We start from the raw sequence: 21,282 nt of genomic DNA, 5'->3' as shown, positions 1-21,282 counted from the left end.
AATAAACATGTTTTTTGTTAAAAACATGTCTATAAAAATGATTATTATTTAACGTCCATTATTCATTTACTTGCAGCTATTATGGAGGTTGTCCTTTCTCAAACATGTGGCAAAATATTTGTTGGGGATCCACACCAGCAAATTTACACCTTCCGTGGAGCAGTGAATGCACTTTGTGAAGTGCCACACACTCATATCTTCTATCTTACCCAGGTTAGTTTATACCTACCATGATATTCAGTATCTGCTAATTAACTACATTAGTAACCGTAACACACCTGTATATTGTTGATTCCCATGGCGTTTGAACAAACCAGAAAAGATAAAACAGAGCAACAATGTAAAGGGACATGCTCATGGATGTTTGCAGCCGCAAATATCCTCTAGTGTAACATTCCCTTCGTATTCTTGGGGTGCCGCAGTTGGCCGTAGATTCGAATGGCTGTTCGCGCCTGTGGTCGTGTAATGCCCTGTACTAGGGATGCAACGGATGAAAAAACTCACGGATCGCATTGTTCCTCGGATCAGAGTCACGGATCGGATCATTTTTCGGATCAGCAAATAATAATTGAATTTGCAAAAACCTGTGAAAATGCCACCACCATATAGTCCCCACTGTAATATACATCTCCCCCACTGTAATATCCACGTCATCTCCCCCAATGTAATATTGGATGGGTATGGCTGGATATCGGCAGAGTATTGGCAGGATAAGTATTGGCAGGGTATTGCAGATTATTGCTGGGTATTGCAGATTATTGGCAGGGCATTGCTGGGTATTGCAGAGTATTGTCAGGGTAAGTATTGTCAGGGTAAGTATTGTCAGGGTAAGTATTGTCAGGGTAAGTATTGTCAGAGTATTGTCAGGGAAAGTATTGGCAGAGTAAGTATTGCAGAGTATTGGCAGGGTAAGTATTGCAGAGTATTGGCAGGGTAAGTATTGCAGAGTAAGTATTGGCAGGGTAGGTATTGCAGAGTAAGTATTGGCAGGGTAGGTATTGCAGAGTATTGGCAGGGTAGGTATTGCAGAGTATTGGCAGGGTAGGTATTGCAGAGTATTGGCAGGGTAGGTATTGCAGAGTATTGGCAGGGTAGGTATTGCAGAGTATTGGCAGGGTAAGTATTGCAGAGTATTGGCAGGGTAAGTATTGCAGAGTATTGGCAGGGTATGTATTGCGGAGTATTGGCAGGGTATTGCTGGGATGGCTGTGGCTGCCATCCGATTTCTCCCCTCCACTGTACAGATTAGTACAGAGAGGGGAGAGAGGAACCGGCGTCATCATGACACCGGTTTGTTTACAGGTGATCGCTCCATCATTTAATGGAGCGATCACATTGTAAATGCCAACGGGTGTATCAAGATGGCCGCGGCTCTGGAACTAGGCCGAAGCCGCGGCCTTTCCTAAGGCCGAGACCGCAGATCGCGGCATGTGCCGATCCGAGCGGGGTGGCCCGTTCGGATCGCGGATCGTGCCGATCCGTTGCACCCCTACCCTGTACACACGGTCGGATATTCCGACCACAAAATCCGTTGTATTTTTTCCGACGGATTTTGGCCCAAACTTGTCTTGCATACACACGGTCGCACAAAGTTGTCGGAAAATCCGATCGTTCTGAACGAGGTGACGTCAAACACGTATGTCGGGATTATAAACGGGCGAGTAGCCAATAGCTTTCGTCTCTTAGTTTATTCTGAGCATGCGTGGCACTTTGTCCGTAGGAATTGTCTACACATGATTGGAATTTATGGGATCGGATTTTGTTGTCGAAAATTTTAGATCCTACTCTCAAACTTTGTGCGTCGGAAAATCGGATGGAAAAAGTCCGATGGTGCCCACACACGATCGGATTTTCCGACAACAAGATCTGATCGCACATTTTCTGTTGGGAAATCCGACCGTGTGTACAGGGCATAAGAGGTGACGCTTCTTTTTGGTGTCTAGCCATGCATGCACGTGGGACACTTTCTCATGGGAAAACACCTGAATTTTACTCTAGAGGAAATTTTGCACCTGCCAACATCCGTGTGCATGTACCCAAATAGATGAAGTAAGTTGGCCTGTTTGGAAATCTGAATTGCCCTAATGATTCCTAGAGCTGATTTATAATGGTACCCCCTTATTTTTCAGCCTCTTTTAGTAAAACCAACAGGTGGATTAAAAATGCTGCCATGTTTGTGCAGAATGCAGACTAATAAAGCAAAGCAGCAATGATAGTTGGGCCCCATGAACCCTGGAGAGGTTTAGACAATAAAGGTTGTTTACAGCTCTTGGATTTTAGGGAATATATGTTGATTGCTGAAAACATAATTTGCTTTTTTAATTAAGGGAAATAGCATTTATTTGTTCTGCTTAAATTGATAGTTGGAGTATCTGACCTGTCCACCCACTGAATGCAACCTCTCTACCAAATTATAACAGAAAGCTTTTTCTTAAGGTTTCTTTTTATAAATGAATTGTTAATATTATGTCCCCCGACCTCTTGTTGAATTTTACTGTTATCCGGGGCTCCATTAGAAAGTATTTCTATCACTTCCTGTGCTACTGACAATGTTTTACCAGACAGGAAGTGAAAATAACTCTTCAAGAGCAATACATTTTTTTTTTGTAATACTTGATTATGGGAACCAAATGATTTTCTTTGCCAGAGTAGGGGAAAGCTCGAGCTTTTGACAGCGTTTTTATCTGTGTCTGCAGGGCAGGTATTAATGGGTGAACCTTTTAACAGAGCCTTGGAGAATAGTAAAAATTTAAAGCAGAACTAAACCCTCCTATCCTTTACAGCCAAGGAAGCTGCCATCTTGACTTCTGTTTGCTTCGCTGTTGGCATGGTGTGGCGCATGTGATCAATTACGACACCAGCAATTTGATGGTTTGACAATTCATATGAGGGAACAGCACCTGGGACAGTTATCATTCATGGCATGCCTTGAATGAAACTGTTTTGGAAAACCCATTAAATTATGGGTTTGGGTTTAGCTCCACTTTAGCGGGAGCACTAATGCTTTCCCACACTGTGAAAAATTAATAAAGTTTTTGGCAGACACTTAAGGCTTTTGATTTCTTTACTAAAAGAAATGTTGGTATTTAGAGGAAACTTCCTCTCTAGAACACGCTACCCACGTGTGTCCCCTGGGGCACGCTTCAGGAAGTGTCTGTGATCGCTGTGTCCCTTGTACACAGCGGATCGCAGTTTGGGGTAAAGGGCCAATCACAGCATTTCTTTACCATGTGATCAGCTGTGTCCAATCACAGTTGGTCACATATAAACAGTCTTGTGCGTTATCGGCTCTCTTTTCCTCATACAGAGACAGCGTGAGAGGAAAGGAGAGCCAATCTAACAGGGTACAGTGGGTATAGCATTTACACTGATAATCGGGCACTGATCATCAGTATCCTGATGATCAGTGCTGCCTCGTCAGTGCCCATCAGTGCAGCCTCAAACTAAAACATTTTTTTACATAATGTTCAGGCTTTTTTCATTTACTTAGCAAAAAAGTAAAACTCCAGTGGTGATTAAATACCACAGCGATAAAACTTTCATATATGTACAGTATTGTATGACTGTGCAATTGTCATTCAAAGTGTGGCAGTGCTGAAAATTGGCCTGGGCAGGAAGTGGGTGAAAGTCCTCCAGTATTGAGGTGGTTAAATGGTTCTTTGGCTATATTTTTGCTCTTGAGCAGTGAAACTAAACCTCTTCAGCTTCCAAGCAAATGTAATCGCTCCCTGGAACAATTGTCAGAGAATAACAAAATGTGTTGGTTGTTCTTATATTGTAGAGCTTTCGATTTGGTGCTGAAATTGCTTATATTGGAGCCACCATACTTGATGTATGTAAGAATGTACGGAATAAGACCTTAGTTGGAGGTTACCAGAAAGGTAAGATTAATTGTGGCCATACTCGGTGTGATTTTATTTTTGCTTGTATTGTCGGTTGATTTAATACGATCAGAACATCAATCAGGCATCAATACAGTAATTACAATCATTTAATCAGATCATATAATTGAAATAAATCGAAAACAAGTTTGAAATAGAATATTGAGAACCAGTTGACCCATTTTGATCCTACGTGACATACAGATTCTATGTGGCATACTATAATCTGCAAAAAAAAAAAAAAAAAAAACTCTTTAAAAAGGTAGCTATATAATGATGTGCATGTACACTTCTTCTTTTGAAACAAACCGAGCAATACACATTTGCTGTCATTCGTAAATTTCCCAAACACAATGTGCAAAAACACCTAACAGTCCTATTGATCTATTCACTTTCTTATCGAATTTTCTGTCCACACTGATTTAGAATAAGTTTAATAAAAATTTGTGGTTTTGCTTAAAATTTATCAGTGACACACACTATGTCTTTCCGGTTATTCATAGTTTTAAAGTGATTCTAAAGTCTTTTTTTTTCTTTAACCACTTACAGACCGGACCATTTTGCTGGTCAAAGACCAGACCACTTTTTGCAATTCGGCACTGCCTCGCTTTAACTGACAATTGCGCGGTCGTGCGACGTGGCTCCCAAACAAAATTGACGTCCTTTTTTTCCCACAAATAGAGCTTTCTTTTGGTGGTATTTGATCACCCCTGCAGTTTTTATTTTTTGCGCTATAAACAAAAATAGGGCGACAATTTTGAAAAAAACGCATTATTTTTTACTTTTTGTTATAATAAATATCCCCAAAAAATATATATAAAAAAATTTTTTTCCCCTCATTTTAGGCCAATACGTATTCTTCTACATATTTTTGGTAAAAAAAATCACAATGAGCGATTATTGATTGGTTTGCGCAAAAATTATAGCGTTTACAAAATAGGGGATAGTTTTATGGCATTTTTATTAATATTTTTTTTTTTACTAGTAATGGCGGCGATCAGCGAGTTTTATTGTGACTGCGACATTATGGTGGACACATCGGGCATTTTTGACACATTTTTGGGACCATTGTCAGTTATACAGCAATCACTGCTATATAAATGCAGTGATTCCTGTGTAAATGACACTGGCAGTGAAGGGGTTAACCAGTGGGTGGCAGTGTAGGGTTTAAGTGTTCTTAGGGGTGTATTACTAACTGTGGGGGGGTTGGGCTTTCATTTAGTGAACACTGATCTCTGCTCCAATCACATGGAGCAGAGATCAGCGTCACTAGTTGCTAGGCAGAATGGAGAAATGCTGTTTACAACAGCATTTCTCCATTCAGCCGCCCCGTGAGACGATCGCGGGTATAACCGCGGCGATCAAGTCCGCGGGACCCGCGACCGGACTCACGGGGGTCCCGACCAGCACGCGAGCGTGCCGCCGGTGATGGCAGGACGGCATTGAAGATTGGACGTACCTGTACGCCAATATGCCTGCCCGTGCCATTCTGCAGATTTTTTACTGAACACAGGCGCAGGGAAATTTCTTATAATGGTACAGAGCACCATTTAATAGCATATTTGTGATCAGCAGAAGCAGGGAGCGGGGAGGAGGACAGAGGACAAAGACACAGGGAGAGCTGCCGACAGGAGAGCTGCGGCTGACGGAAGTGCACAAACAGACCACGGTATCCGGGGCCATGATTATCGTGGTCTGTTTGCAGAGGGGATGGTTTAGCCAGGCAGGATCAGCCAGTTTTTTTAGGGTATACAGGGGGCCAAATTACACAGCACAAGCACTGTGCTGTATAACATGCTTTGAGGGAACAGGATCAGGATTTTTTATATTCTTTTGGGGGTTAACAAATGCTCTAAAGCAGAATCAAAACTTTGCATAAAATTAATTTAAACTCCCCCCCCCCCCCCTGGAGCTTTCTGTCATAATGTACTAGTATGCACATTATAACAGACTTACCTGCCATGCAATCTCTTCCAGCTCTGCAGTGTCAGTGCACTTTGCTGTCACAGTCACTTCTGTCTACTCTAGGTCTTCCTTCCAGGTTTGGACTCTTTGGCCGCGATAATGTCACTCTGGCGCATGCGCACAGGCGTTACATCATCATGGCACAGAGTAGTGCTGTAAGCTATACACTGAGCTGTGCATGTGCAGCTCAGTGGAAGTAAGTGATGACTGTCAGAGAGAAGTCCAAACTTAGTCCAGACTGTTTTTATTTATTTATTTTTTTCACTTTAATATATAAGTTGCTCTGTTTTCTTAGTCCACTAGTCATAATATTATGTTTAACAGGTACTGTCCGTGAGCCCTCCCAATCAAAAGTTGCTATTTTATCCAGAAGTAACGCCTGTGTTTTTGATCAAGCTGTCCATGTTACTGATGGTGAATCCCCTTCAAAGATCCATATTATTGGGGTATGTTTTTCTTCTGTGTGTATAAAAACAAAATGTGTAGATGCAGTTTTTGTTTCCGCAATAGTAATTTGACAATTTTTGTATATCTAGTTACATATACATATTATAGTGTTCAGTGAAATCATACTTTGCATTAATTATCTGGGGAAAACCCTGCTAGCACAGAATGGGGAAGTGGGGTCCAGGGATAAAGAAAGGGGGGTGGGGGTGGACTCCTAAAGCAGCCCATTGATGGCTCGATTTTTTTTCTTTCCACCAGGGATACAGTCAGCATTGATGGGGGAATGCCTCCAGCAGCTCTGGTGTGTTCTGCCGGCAGGGGGAGCGTGGGGAACCTTCCCGGATGGCATAACACGATGATTGCTGCTGGTGGCTATAGCTGGTGGCAGTGATCAAATATAAAAAAAATCCCACAGGCTGGTTGTACCCAAGTCACTTGATGGATCAACTTGTGTACAATCAGCTTGACCATACGTGGGTCAAATCTTGGCTGGTCCCTACTGAAATGGCCAATTTTTGATCCATGTATGTCTGGCTTAAGGAAACATAGGGAACCACAAGCCTATAAGAAGGAGGTAGATGTAAGAAGGAAAAAAGAGCTGTGGGGTGGGGGAATGCTTACATGAGCAAGTAATAGCAATATGTAATTGGCCAGAAGTTCACACACGACAGTGAGTGGTAAGGTGAAGTGATAATAATCAGTGTTAGTAAAGGGGGCACAGCATTAGACTCCTAATTACAATTGTTTATATTTGGATGAGCTTTTAAACGTTTTGACTATTTTTAATGTGCTTTTGATACAAATTTTTTATTAAAACATATAATTGACTGTGTAATTGTGTGTATAGCCACCAGAGGGCACCTTTTTATATTCATGTGCAAGCATTGCCTTTGCTAAACATTAAAGTGGTTCTAAATGCCTAAAATAATAAACATGTTATACTTGCCTGCTCTGTGCAATAGTATGATCACCCTTTACCTCCTCTTGTGGGGTCCCCCACTGGCGCTGTCTGCTTCTCCTCTCTGAGAGTGCCTCCATAGCAAGCCAATGGCTCCCGCTGCTGCCTCTGTGTTGGCCTGAGAGAGGAGAGAGCCTCTACAGTGCTGGATTGAGAGAGAACTCTGGTAGGTATATTTGGGGGGGGGGGGGGGGTGATACTACTAATGGGACATTTTTTACCTGAATGAAGGGTGTGCATTCAGGTAAAAAAAAAAAAATGTTGCCTTTAGAACCACGTGAAGGCTTCATTCACACTGCCAAATCTTTCCTGGTTTGGCAAGTATCTTGCAAGAAACTGTGCCCAGGAGCCTAGGTGTGTGCCAAATATACAGTATCTCACAAAAGTGAGTACACCCCTCAAATTTTTGTAAATATTTTATTATATCTTTTCATGTGACAACACTGAAGAAATGACACTTTGCTACAATATAAAGCAGTGAGTGTACAGCTTGTATAACAGTGTACATTTTATATCCCCTCAACGCAAGTCAACACACAGCCATTAATGTCTAAACCGCTGGCAACAACAACGAGTACACCCCTAAGTGAAAATGTCCAAATTGGGCCCAAAGTGTCAATATTTTGTGTGGCCACCATTATTTTCCAGCACTGCCTTAATCCTCTTGGGCATGGAGTTCACCAGAGCTTCACAAAGTTGCCACTGGAGTCCTCTCCCACTCCTCCATGATGACATCACAGAGCTGGTTAGAGACCTTGCACTCCTCCACCTTCCATTTGAAGGTGCCCCACAGATGCTCAATAGGGTTTAGGTCTGGAGACATGCTTGGCCAGTCCATCACCTTTACCCTCAGCTTCTTTAGCAAGGCAGTGGTCCTCTTGGAGGTGAGTTTGGGGTCGTTATCATGTTGGAATACTGCCCTACACCCCAGTCTCCGAAGGGAGGGGTCATGCTCTGCTTCAGTAAGTCACAGTACATGTTGGCATTCATGGTCCCCTCAATGAACAGTATGTTGAATTTCCAGTGACCAGTATGAGAGAGTGAGAGCGACAACACCAAATTTAACACACCTGCTCCCCATTCACACCTGAGACCTTGTAACACTAACGTGTCACATGGCACCAGGGAGGGAAAATGGCTAATTGGGCCCAATTTGGACATTTTTCACTTAGGGGTGTACTCACGTTTGTTGCCAGCGGTTTAGACATTAATGGCTGTGTGTTGAGTTATTTTGAGGGGACAGCAAATTTACACTGTTATACAAGCTGTAAACTCACTACTTCCCTACATTGTAGCAAAGTGTCATTTCTACAGTGTTGTCACATGAAAAGATATAATAAAATATTTACAAAAATGTGAGGGGTGTACTCACGTTTGTGAGAAACTGTACATAGCATAGAATTAGATGTAACCAAGCAGGTACCAATGTAAATTAAAAAGAAAAATTTGTAATTGTGTTACAGTGTAACACTGTACAGTTACAGTTCTAGTGTTCAACTAGAAGATCATTGACTTGTCTGCAACGTTTGACCTTGTACACCTTTATCTATCTGGGAAGAGGGTAGTATTGGATGTACTAGCAGATTTAGATGGAATTGACTAGCAAATTAAAGCTGAACTCCAGCTAACACATTCTAGGCATTTATAACAACATTTTTAACAACATTTTTTTTATTTTCTATTGGGATAAAGGTTTTACAAAATATAAAAAATCGAACCTATGGAGGCACCTCTGTGACTAATAAATGGTTTGTGTTTATTAAGGCTCCTGCGCTGTATATAGAATAAGAAGTGATGGTTTAACTTATTAGCTGGATGCTGCAAGCACTTCCATGAGACACACTCTCATGCAAATTAAATGAATAAAAAGAAAGAAAATAGTGCTGCGCTCCCAAAATAAAATAATATGATAAGAAAGTAAAAGAACCCCTTATCTCATAAAATAAAAGTATGTGACCTTATGACACGTGGTCTAATCAGATACTCGGGACTAGCCCAGAAAAGAAAAATGTTCATAAATGTATATCCGCAAGTCAAATCAAATATAAATCAGCATATTAGTGAAGTGTCCAAACAGCACATATTAACCACTTAAGGACCGCCGCATGGCAATGTACGTCGGCAGAATGGCACCGACGGGCACAAGCACGTACATGTACGTGCTTGCCTTCCAGCGGGTGGAGGGTCCGATCAGACCCCTCCCGCTGGATGCGGCGGTCCGTTTCACTTCAGAAGCGATCTGGGATGAGGGGATGGCCGTTGGTTTCTGGCCATCCCCTCTCGATCGCTCCTGGCGAATGAGAAGCTTCCCCCGCCTGTGTAGTGTAAACACAGGCAGGGAGCAAGTGATGTGATTCTCCTTGGGGCAGTCTTTTTGACCGGACTGCGAGGAGAACACAATAGTAAGTGCACCAACACTACACTGACACGTAGGTGCACATAAGCACACAAATTACCCCCCGATCGCCCCCCCCAGTCACAGTGTCACTGATTGCAGTGATCATTTATTTACTGATCACTGCATTTAGTGTCAGTTGTGACAGTAAAAACTGTCAGGGCAGTTAGTGTTAGGTCCAGTGTAGCCCCCCCCCATAAAGGTTTAACCCCCTGATTGCCCCTAGAGTTAACCCTTTCACCCCCTTTTGCCAGTGTCACTAAGCAATCGTTTTTCTGATCGCTGCATTAGTGTCACTGGTGCCGCTAGGTAGCTAGTTATTTTTTTAGGTTCACCCCCAGGTTTTTATAGCACTAGGTACCCCCATATATTTCCCAATAAAGGTTTTAACCCCCTGATTGCCCCTAGAGTTAACCCTTTCACCAGCTATCACCGTATAAGTGTCACTGGTGATGCTGGATAGCCAGTTAGTTATTTAGGTTCCCCATCAGGTTTTTATATAGCGTCCGGGACCCCCATATATTACCTAATAAAGGTTTTAACCCCCTGATTGCCCCCAGGTAATCCTTTTCACCCCCTTTTGCCAGTGTCACTAAGCGATCATTTTTCTGATCGCTGCATTAGTGTCACTGGTGCCGCTAGGTAGCTAGTTCCCCGTCAGGTTTTTATATAGCCAATTGGTCCGGGGCTGAAGTGGTTAAACGTGACGTGATCCAGAGGACTACCCCCAGCTAAATTGCTCAAAGTGTAAATATCTAAGAATCCAATATATATACACATAAAACAATTAATCCATGAAAATTGTCATGCGTGGTAAAATATAAAAAGTGATCAAAATACGTTAAAGTGCTAAGTGCATATAATGAACAGAACCAAAAAAAAAAACACAGAACAAAAATAAAACACATAATAGTCCAACTGGGTGGAAAATCCATTGAAAATATCAGATGCAATAATAAAGTGACTTGGTGCTTGCAAGGTGCAAAAAAACTCTTTCTCCACTTCAGTGATTCCACGTGTTGCTAGGCACACCAGGTAATTACCTCACCGCTGTAAGGTATACAGCGTATATGTAGCCTTTTCAGAGATACACAGGGAATCAGGAGGAGGACTTCAAATAGCCATACTGTTGTCACCATCCATATAACCGCTCCATAGGTGGATTCAGATATTGCTCAAGAGATAAATATGAGGGTGACCATAGTGCAGTAAGTTTTAAAACAACAGATTTATTTACCAATTAAAACTACTCACAAAACAGCAGAGGTGAGTTAGACAATAACAACAAAGCTACAAGTGGACCCCGCTCGGGTGTAGGCGTCACTTCCGGTCTCCGTATCCTACGCGTTACGTCACTTCTTGTGACTTCAACTGGGATGTGAGAATAGTGAACGGAAGCGACATTAAGAGGACTGGGCGGGACTGTCTCCGCCCTGTATTCAAATATGGACACTGCCTATGTAAACTAGCGCAGCGGTGCATCAAGGCAAAAAACCGAACGAAGGAGGGGATGGGGGGATGCCTTACCTTAATGATCTCCCAATAATGGTCTCCCATGTTGTGGCTGCAGTTTGTAGTGTCATGGCTGATTGATTCCCCTACGTCCATGTATTCCTTCATCTAGCTTGTCCCGAGTCACAATTCATGCCTCACCATTTCGTCTGTGTTGCATCCCGAATGCAGGAGTGCCAATGTGATGAAAGACTGCAGGATGATGGTAACTACTCTGCCTGTTTTTGTCGGATCTCTTTAATTGGCTCTCACCTGCAGAGCACTAGGCTGAGACCCGGGATTTTGGCGTATGTAGTTCCTTCATAAGAAGTATCAGTTCTTAGTCTACAGACAGTGGTCATGTGTAAACCTGTACAGTGCCATGCCGCTTTATTCATGTTTGAACACAAACAGAAACTTTTGACATCAGAATGTAAGAATTTACTCTATTATAGGCTGTGCACAGAGCTACAAATGATACCCTGAAACAACATGATCAATGCACATCTTATGCAGGTAAAACAAAATACAAGGTGCAGTTAGGTAGATTTATAATGCCTTTTATTGCAAGTTGGCAACATTTGTGTATATGCCTAAAATAAAAAATGATTATTTTTAGTTGTCTGCACAGGAAAATAAGTAAAAAAAATTTCTTTTTTTATTTCAGGGGCCAGAAAACTTTGGACTGAGCAAAATCTTTGACATTTGGATACTGCTTCAGCCAGAACTGGAAAGAAAGAGACGTAGGTTTTTCTTCTGTAGTATCTTGAACACATTTTTGTTTTTAAGAACAAATGAGTGTGGAAGGATTAGAACCTCTGGCAAGCTGCTATTACTGTCTGTGTCCTCCAGTGAGGAGATTTTCCCTAATCTCTGTCTAGGTAATTGATGTCAGAAGAGAATTCAAAGGAAAATTGCCTATAATTTTTTGCACTGCCTTTAAAGCCTCCTGGGAACATATGCCAGCCTGGTCTCACAGTACTCCTAGGCACATCATTCACACATCACTCCATGAGTGCCATGCTCAGGGCTGCCAATCCAGGGATATTATTATTTAAGGTACTTCTATAGCACTGTCAATTTACACAGCGCTTTACACATACATTGTACATTCACATTAGTCCCTATCCTCAAGGAGCTTACAATCTAAGGACCCTAACTCACATTCATATATTAGGGCCAATTTAGAAGCCAATTAACCTACTAGCATGTCTTTGAAGTGTGGGAGGAAACCCACTCAGGCACAGGGAGAACATGCAAACTCCAGGCAGGTAGTATCGTGATTGGGATTCTAACCAGTGACTTTTTACTGTTAGGCAAGAGTGCTACCCACTACACCACTGTGCCGTCCTATAGCACCAATCCTCCTGTATTGGGCTAGGGGGGCCAATGCATCAGGGGAAATGGATGCGAGCAGGAGAGGGGGTGATCAATGCGGCGGGGCGGCAGTTACAGTGACCGATCCCCTGTGTTTCTCATTCTGCAGCAGCTAAAAGCTGGTATTTCCTCCTTTCCCTCCCACTGGCTTTTAGCTGCTGCAGGGAGAGACACACAGGGGATTGGTTCCAGTAATTGCGCCCACCACACCCATCATCCTCCCTGTCCAGAATATAAGTCCCCCTGCTGCCCGTGCCCCCTGTGTGCCCCTTTGCAGCGCTGCTGGCTTCCCTTCGCTGCCGGCACACCGGCCGGGGGATCTTTTTGGGATGGAGAGTGGGGGAAGGGGCCATTAAATATGTCATATTTACCATCCCCTTCTTTTTGTTAATGAACCCAAAAAATGAAAACCATATTTACTATGCTTCAGCTTATGAATAATTAGGAGCCACTGTACATAGCGCTTTCTATTTATTCACTGTCCAGTGCAGCTAAGGCTGCAGAGAAAGGGATGCAGGAATCTATGTTCTTAGTCCCTTTCTTTGTCTAAAAAGTGAGACATCAGGGGTCTATTTAGAACTCTGGTATTTCCCCAAAGGAACCCCCCCCCCCCCCCCAACAGTTTTGTTAAAAAAAACTCTGTGAGGACATAACGGCTGTACAAACACAGCTGTGGGTCTTAATTTGACAGGTGTGGCTGAGTGACCCCAATGCACACTGTCTGTCTTCAGGGGCCGTACACCTGAATCCACACACCTGACGTATTGGGATCTGCAGCTGTTTCCGTACAGCTTCTTCGTCCACATAGCGTAACATAGGCTGCCTGCGCACAGCTCCAGCTACACAAAAAAACACTGATTCACACTGCACATGCCACAGCACCCATGTTAATGAGCCCCAAGACCTAATTCACACAGATCTTTATTAATTCAATACAGTTTTATCTTTTAGCTTTAGCAAGGAGTTATTTTGTGTTTGTGTCCGCTGATAATGATTATACTGTATTTTTATCAAAAAATATTTGGTGTGGGAGGGGCAGGTGGGCTGTACGGGGACCTGCAACATCTAACAGCCATGGCTGCGCTGTCCAGGATGGAGGACTGTCCTCCAACACTGCTGCAGGTGGGAATAGTGAACTGTTTTTCTAGAAGAGTGGGTAAGGGTTCCACCCTTTGGCAGAATTGTATTGCTGTCTGTGCCCCTTAAAGTGGAACTAGATCACTTCATGATGGACCCTTTTGCAGGGCCCCTTTTTAAATTATAAAAAATAAGTACCTATACTGTTGAAAATCCAGTAATACACTGTTTCGCCTTGTTCTGCTCATCCTCAGTTGCTCTCTATTTTTTGGCACTGTGCCGAACATCAGAGCCCCTGGAGGACAATCTGCTGACAGCCTAAAAATTTGCTGCAGCAAAATAGCAGCCTCTGGCAAGATGAAACAAAAGCAATGCTGGAGGCAATTTACAGAACGCACTAATTTTGGTAGCAAAATTATTAATGTGGGATGTATTTTGCTTGCTAAAGAACCTCATTTTTTATTAAGTTGTTATGGATAAAACTTTCCTCTGGCTTCCCGTCTGAACTTAATGTTGGGCTATAAATACAAGTAATATGTTTATAGAGCAGGGGTCCTCCAACTACGGCCCGTGGGCCATATGCGGCCCGCCGAGGACATTTATCCGGCCCACCCCACCCAGGGCCAGATTCCTGACAGGCCAGGCCTCGGGGAAGGCCAGTTGTAACACAGCGGGAGACTGCTGTGTCACAGAGCTCACTGTGAAAAGTTTGTGCACGCTGTGACAAAAGTCCCGCCCTCCTCCTAGACCAGCTCGTGTGATGGAGGCAGTGTTCTGTCTATCACATGAGCTGGTCTCGGAGGAGAGGGGACTTTTGTCACAGCGTGCACAAACTTTTCACAGTGAGCCGAGCAGCAAGAGATGCCCGATGTGCACACACACTGACTGGTAAAACATTGTTTGGCACAGTAAGGCTGTGAGGGGGGGGGCTTGCAATGATGGTGAGGGGGTCTTGCAATGATGCAATGATTAACTTTACTTGTTCTTCATTTTAAATATTGTATTTGTTCCGTTTTTGTTTTTTCACTTCAAAATAAGGCATTTGTTCATAGTTTTTTTTTTTGTTTGTTGTTTTTTTTTTAAACTATAGTCCAACCTTCTAACGGTCTGAGGGACAGTGAACTGTCCCCCCCGTTTAAAAAGTTTGAGGACCCCTGTTATAGAGAAACAGCAGTTAGCAAAGCTACTAGGTAGATATTTTTTGTATGTTATTTGCAGTTGTTATGTTCTGTTTTGCAGAGAGTCTTTACATTAAAGACAGGTTTATAGCCAAGTGGCTAAAGAAAGGAGGATTTGCGGCTTTAAAGGAGTATGCGGTGAGCTCTGAAGACAGAGAGTTGGAAGGCAAAATTGCTATTGTTGATAAATACAATCAACGAATACCCGAATTGGTGAAGAGAATAGAAGTATGTCATACTCCTAATGTGGATTCTGCAGGTAAGGGCAGACAACAGAGTAAAGTTTATTTAGCATAAAAATACAAAAACAAGGTGTACATTCGAATTTTAAGTGCAACAAGCACCAAATAAAACAATAAAGCATTTGACAGAACCTTCATACCTTCATGTCATATTTTTTAAGTAAGGTCAGAAATCGATAGTATTCACCCCCCCCCCCCCTTGGCATTTTTCATGTTTTGTCACCTTACAACCTGGAATTAACATGGATTGTTTCAGGATTTGCATGATTTCATTTACAGAACATGCCCACAACTTTTGAAGATGTGTTTTTTTTTTTTTTTTTTTATTGTGAAGCAACCAACAAATAGGACAAAAGAGAAAAAGTCAATGTGCATAACTATTCAAAGTCAATACTTTGTAGAGCCACCTTTTACAGCTATCACGGCTCCAAGTCGCTTTGGATAAGTCTCTATGAGCTTGCCCCATCTTACCTTTGGGATTTTTGCCCATTCCTCCTTACAAAACCGCTCCAGCTCCTTCAAGTTGCATGGTTTGCGCTTGTGAACAGCAATCTTTAAGTCTGACCACAGATTTTCTATTGGATTGAGGTCTAGGCTTTGACTAGACAATTCCAACACATTTACATGTTTCCCCTTAAACCAGGGATCCTCAAACTACGGCCCTCCAGCTGTTGCGGAACTACACATCCCATGAGGCATTGTAAAACTCTGACATTCACAGACATGACTAGGCATGATGGGAATTGTAGTTCCTGAACAACTGGAGGGCCGTAGTTTGAAGACCCCTGCCTTAAACCACTCAAGTGTTGCTCTAGCAGTGTGTTGGGGTCATTGTCCTGCTGGAAGGTGAACCTCCATCCTAGCCTCAAATCACACACAGAGTGGTACAGGTTTTGCGCAAGAATATCCCTTTATTTAGCACCATCCATCTTTCTCTCAACTCTGACCAGTTTCCCAGTCCTGACTACTGAAACTGGATGGTGTTCTTTCAGTGATGTGATATGTTGGGTTTGTGCCAGATATAGCATTTCCATTGATGGCCAAAAAGTTCAATTTTGGTCTCATCAGACCAGAGCACCTTCCTCAGTACATTTTGGGAGTCTCCCACATGCCTTTTCGCAAGCTTAAAACATGCTATTTTGTTTTTTGATGAAAGTAATGGCTTTCTTCTGGCCACTCTGCCATAAAGCCTAACTCTGTGTATGGCTTATTGTCGTCCTATGTATAGATACTCCAGTCTCTGCTGTGGAACTCTATGGCTCCTCCAGGGTTACCTTAGGTCTCTGTGCTGCCTCTCTGGTGAATGCCCTCCTTGCCCGGTGTGTGAGTTTTGATGTGTGGCCGTCTCTTGGCAGGTTTGCTGTTGTGTCATGTTCTTTCCATTTTAGTTATGGTAGATTTGATGGCTCCTAGGGATCATCAAAGATTTGGATATTTTTTTTTATAATCTAACCCTGACTTGTCAACATTGTCCCTTACTTGTTTGGAACGTTTCTTGGTCTTCATGGCAGTGTTTGGTTAGTGGTGCCTCTTGCTTAGGTGTTGCAGCCTCTGGGGCCTTTCAAAAAGGTGTATTTATGTAATGACAGATCATGTGACACTTAGACTGCACACAGGTGGACATCATTTCACTAATTATGTGATTTCTGAAGGTAATTGGCTGCACCAGAGCTTTTTATGGGCTTGATCTGGCACTTCCGCCGGCTACAGTGGTTTACTCAGCTGACAATGGCGCCATTTAAAAAAAAAAAGACAGTATTCAGAATCGCCGTTTTTGGCGATCTGAATATTTGGAAGTGCAAAGGAGGAATATGGGGTCTGATCTCTCCATGACAAGTACCTGTCACCACCTATTACTGTCACAACGGATGTTTACATTCCTTGTGACAGAAATAAAAGTGATCACATTTTTTTTTCTTTATAATGAGTGTAAAATAAATAAAAAATAAGATTTTTTTTAAAGTGCCCCTGTTCCCATGAGCTCATGCAGCAAAGAAAACGTGCACCTAAGTCACGCCTGCATATGTAAACGGTGTTCAAATCACACATGTGAGGTATCGCCTCGATCGCCAGAGAGAGCAATAATTCTAGCACCAGACCTCTGTAACTCGAACCTGATAACTATTATTTTTTTGTTTGTTTTAAGCGCTGCCTATGGAGATTTTTAGGTGCCGTAGTTAGTTGCCATTCCACGATAAAAAATTTTTGGCTAACTTTACTACACTAATAATACAGTGTGACATAAAATATTTCAACGATTGCCATTTTATTCTCTAGATTTTTATATATATAATTATATATAATATATATATTGTGTGTGTTTGGGGGTTCTAAGTAATTTTCTAGCAAATAATATGGATTTTAACGTTCAAGCAACAAATGTCAGAAGTAGGCTTGGGCATGATCAAAGGGTTAAATCATTTTCAGTGTGATGGATGTTGGTGAGGAATGTGAGGCATGTGAGACATCTGGTGGAACGAACTGAACATTATGGTTTCTGAAAAGTATTTAAGCTGGAGCCAACAAGCCCCTCACTGCTCTGAGGAAGTTGGCGAAACATGTCAGTGTGTTGACATCACAAGTGCGGTGATTTATCTGGGACGGTTTTTACTTTGCTATTGGACTTGATGAACCCTTTTGGAGGCACTGGATGGCTATTTGGATGTGGGGCACAGGATGAATAAACTGTCATGGTTATGCAGTGATCTTCCTGTGTTTGCTTACCTTCCCTCATGTCTTCAGACTAAGAGGTCAGCCACTTCCACCTGGTGGTTTTTATAACCTCTCCTCTAAGCATGGCTCCAACCCAGGCCCTATCAGTGAGCCCTATATTAACCTGTGCACTGCAGGCCATCAGTGCTTATCAACCATTGTGTATTCCTTTGTGTGTTAGCTTCCTGTTTCCTGCCGTGTGCTCTGCTACTGTTTTCCGTTACCAACTTTGGCGTGTCTTGACTATCCCTGTTTGCCTGTGATCCTGACCTTTTGGCGTGTACCCGACTATTCTTGTCTGCTTGTGGCCCCGACCTTGGCTTTGTCCCTCACCATCCCTATCCTCCTGTTGCCTACTGTGGGTGTGAGCTGGGGGACCCTGGGGGTCGCGACCTGGAGCCAGTTGCAGCCAAGTCCATCCTCACCACCAGAGGCGCTGGTGAACACCTGCTGGCTCTTAGACTCCGCGCCCCAGGGAATCTTACGCTCTAACCCCAGTGGGATCTGTCCCCCGTCTGCAGCAGTCAGCCGTAAGGTCCACAACCTTGCCGTCCACTCCAGATCCCTACGGTGTGCACCTGTCGCCTCGCCTCAAGGTGACCTGACATAAACTAGATGGAAGACATCAGTGGTGGTGTGCATCCACTTTTCCCAAGTGTATCTCCTAGTTGTGGGCTTAACTTTAGCAATCCACAAACCGCACCTGAAGAGGCATTTTAGTTTGCAAGTTCTTCATACATAGGAGTACTAACTTGCATTTGCACCCTCCCAGTTTATTGTGGAACTAACCAACGGACCCAAGCTTAACTGGCTGATTTATCTCCAAAATGTTGTTCAATTAAACTGTGATAAAAAAAAACCTGGAAGCTGATTGCATCAGATTTTGCACTCTCAAGTTTTAGTAAATCAACCCCAGTGTGTTCTGTGTTTTAAGACTCATGGTTCAGTCATTTGAACTTTCTGACAGATGCCCTTATCTGTGACACTTGTGCTTACAGGAACCTCCCTATTGTATCGGGCACAGGTGGGAGGGAAATCATGGGTGTGCCAGTTTACTGCCATTTCTCAAAGTGTTACCGGTTTATATAGATAGCTTTATTACGGTTCGTTTATTGGATTTTGTGGTTTAGGGTTGTTTCACATGTGCATAATTTAATACAACTTTTTCTGTCTTTTTTTCAGACTATATTTTAGGAACTGTTCATAAGGCTAAAGGCATGGAATTTGACACTGTTGAGATAACTGATGACTTTGTAAAAGTGCCTCTACCTAGACATAATCTCAGGAGACTAAACCTCCCCATAGGTGAGTAAGTGGCGCTTATGCTGAAACATTGAGGCTGATTTACTAAAGGATCCTAATAAACTGCGTGATTGTTCACTTTTTACTTATTTTAGCTGCATGAGACGATAAGTGAACAGGATTTTTCTTTTTGCATGATTGGATAATTGAAGTGAATCTGGAAACCTTTTATTGTGTGAAGTTTCTTAAATCCTTCAGTAAATCGGTCTTGCTGTGTCCCTGTGTAGTACTAAGTGATTTCTTTAGCATTGCTCTCTAAAGTAAATTGAAAATATTGTATGTATAACAGAGAGGCATTGCTGAGGGCTTTCAATAACTGGAAAAAGTCTGTCAGAGATTTATATTTTTATATAGTGCCCCTAAATTAGACAGAATATATTTCATTTTGGTCACATGTTTATCCTTAGCTCTACCCTACGGCTTCTGCTTATGGTACACCTTCCATGAGAGGATGCTATTTCTGCTCTCCTAAACTGCTATCTGCTTGGCCGTGCCCTGCTTCAATTTATTAAATTCGCTGACCCAGAACATGCGAAAGTCAAGGAAAATCACATCTTCGTTAACACAAAACATGGCAGCCAGTTTCTTGTACTGATTTAAATGAGAATGAAAGTTCAAGACATATTTGGTAGAAGATATTTTGACATTAAATATTTAGGTTGTACCTAACTCTGTGCCACCAGAGATTCAACTGTATGTAACTTTTTAACCGGTTTCCCTACCGGCTCACGCAGATATACTGCGGCATAATGGCTCCCCTGGGTGAAATCCCATATGGGTACTTCCTTCTCTTTTGCAGCCACCAGAGGGCACGTGCCAGCTGCATGGCAGGCAACCAGATGCGGGTGGCCGGCAGGCACGATCGCCGCCGGCCACACACAATCGTGTGCACGAGCAACAGCACAGAGATTTCTGTGTGTAAACACAAATCCCTGTGCTGTCAGGGAAGAGGAAACATATCCTTTGTTCCCACTAAGTAGAAAAAACGATATGCCTCCTCTCCTGGCCACTCACATTCCCATACAGTTAGAACACACTGAGGGAACACACATTTAACACCTTCATTGCCCCCCTAGTGTTAAGCCATTGCCTGCCAGTGAAATTTACACAGTAATTAGTGCATTTTTATAGCACTGATCGCTATATAATTGTCAATGGTCCCAAAAAAATGTCAAAAGTGTCCGATCTGTCCATCGCAATACTGCTAAAAATCGCAGATCGCCACCATTACTAGTAAAAAAAAAAAAAAATGGCATAAATCTTTCCCATAGTTTGTAGAAGCTATAACTTTTGAGAAAACCAATCAATATACGCTTATTGCGATTTCTTTTATTTATTTATTTATTTTTTACCAAAAGATATGTAGAAAAATATATATTGGCCTAAACTGATGAAGAAATTAGTTTTTAAAAAATTTTTGGGGATATTTTATTATGCATACTAGCACATTATGGCATAACCCATCTGGGAGCCCCCAAAAAGAAAATTTATATAGCAGAGTTAACTACTGCTTTAAAGGACGAGAGATGAAGTAGTTGATGGAAGGGCAGCACATCACACTTGAAAGAGTAGACCTTTCTACCTGCAAAGTGGCAGGAACAGAAAGATGCATTTAAATTTCTCACCCCATGCTTGTAGAATCTCAGCAAGGAGCCCAGCACATGTGCTGGATAAAGACGGGACCTACTATAGAAAATAATGGCAATCTTCTAGTGCATGCACGAAATAATCTTTATCCACTCACACAGGCCTTTACATACCTACATACATAGTTGTTGGTGATTTAATGAGTGGACATTCAAATTGTATAACATATGGTCAGCTTTATACCCTATGGTAGGGCCCATCTTTAAACTGTGCATCCGTATGGACGAGTTTGACATCAAATGGGTCTCGTGCTGCAGCAGCCTGGAGGAAAGACCAGGATTATGGGTTCTGTGGATGGCTTGATAAAGGTGCAGTTAACCTTTAACCTCTTGTCATGCTGTAAGAAAATGATCATCAGGTATTTGCTTACACAGGCTTCAACTTATAAAAGAGCAGTATGTGCAGCATGTTTTTACAAAGTATTTGCTAAACTTTAGGCAAGCATTGAGCACATATTTTAAAGTCTTTAACCACTTGCTTACTGGGCACTTAAACCCCCCTCAGTCCCAGACCAATTTTCAGCTTTCAGCGCTGATGCACTTTGAGTGACAATTGCGTGGGCATACAACACTGTACCCAAATGAAATTTTTATCATTTTTTTCCCACAAA

The 21,282-nt window shown here is 42.4% G+C and overlaps 1 protein-coding gene across 2 annotated transcripts in view; it reads left to right on the top strand.

Moving 5' to 3' along the window:
- Positions 1-21,282, top strand: part of FBH1 (F-box DNA helicase 1) — a 132,887-nt gene that overhangs the window by 92,080 nt on the left and 19,525 nt on the right. For both annotated transcript variants that reach the window (XM_077469434.1, XM_077469435.1), the window contains 6 exons: positions 77-213; positions 3,782-3,881; positions 6,171-6,292; positions 11,805-11,880; positions 14,831-15,028; positions 18,906-19,028. In XM_077469434.1, the coding sequence (XP_077325560.1) occupies positions 77-213; positions 3,782-3,881; positions 6,171-6,292; positions 11,805-11,880; positions 14,831-15,028; positions 18,906-19,028 (756 nt within the window). The remainder of the gene's footprint in view (positions 1-76; positions 214-3,781; positions 3,882-6,170; positions 6,293-11,804; positions 11,881-14,830; positions 15,029-18,905; positions 19,029-21,282) is intronic.

Source organism: Lithobates pipiens, unplaced genomic scaffold, assembly GCF_037356315.1.
Source record: "Lithobates pipiens isolate NorthernLeopardFrog02 unplaced genomic scaffold, aLitPip1_a1.2 Scaffold_8, whole genome shotgun sequence".
Taxonomy (NCBI): domain Eukaryota; kingdom Metazoa; phylum Chordata; class Amphibia; order Anura; family Ranidae; genus Lithobates; species Lithobates pipiens.
Note: the sequence above shows the minus strand (reverse complement) of the source record. Positions and strands in the feature narration are given on the sequence as shown.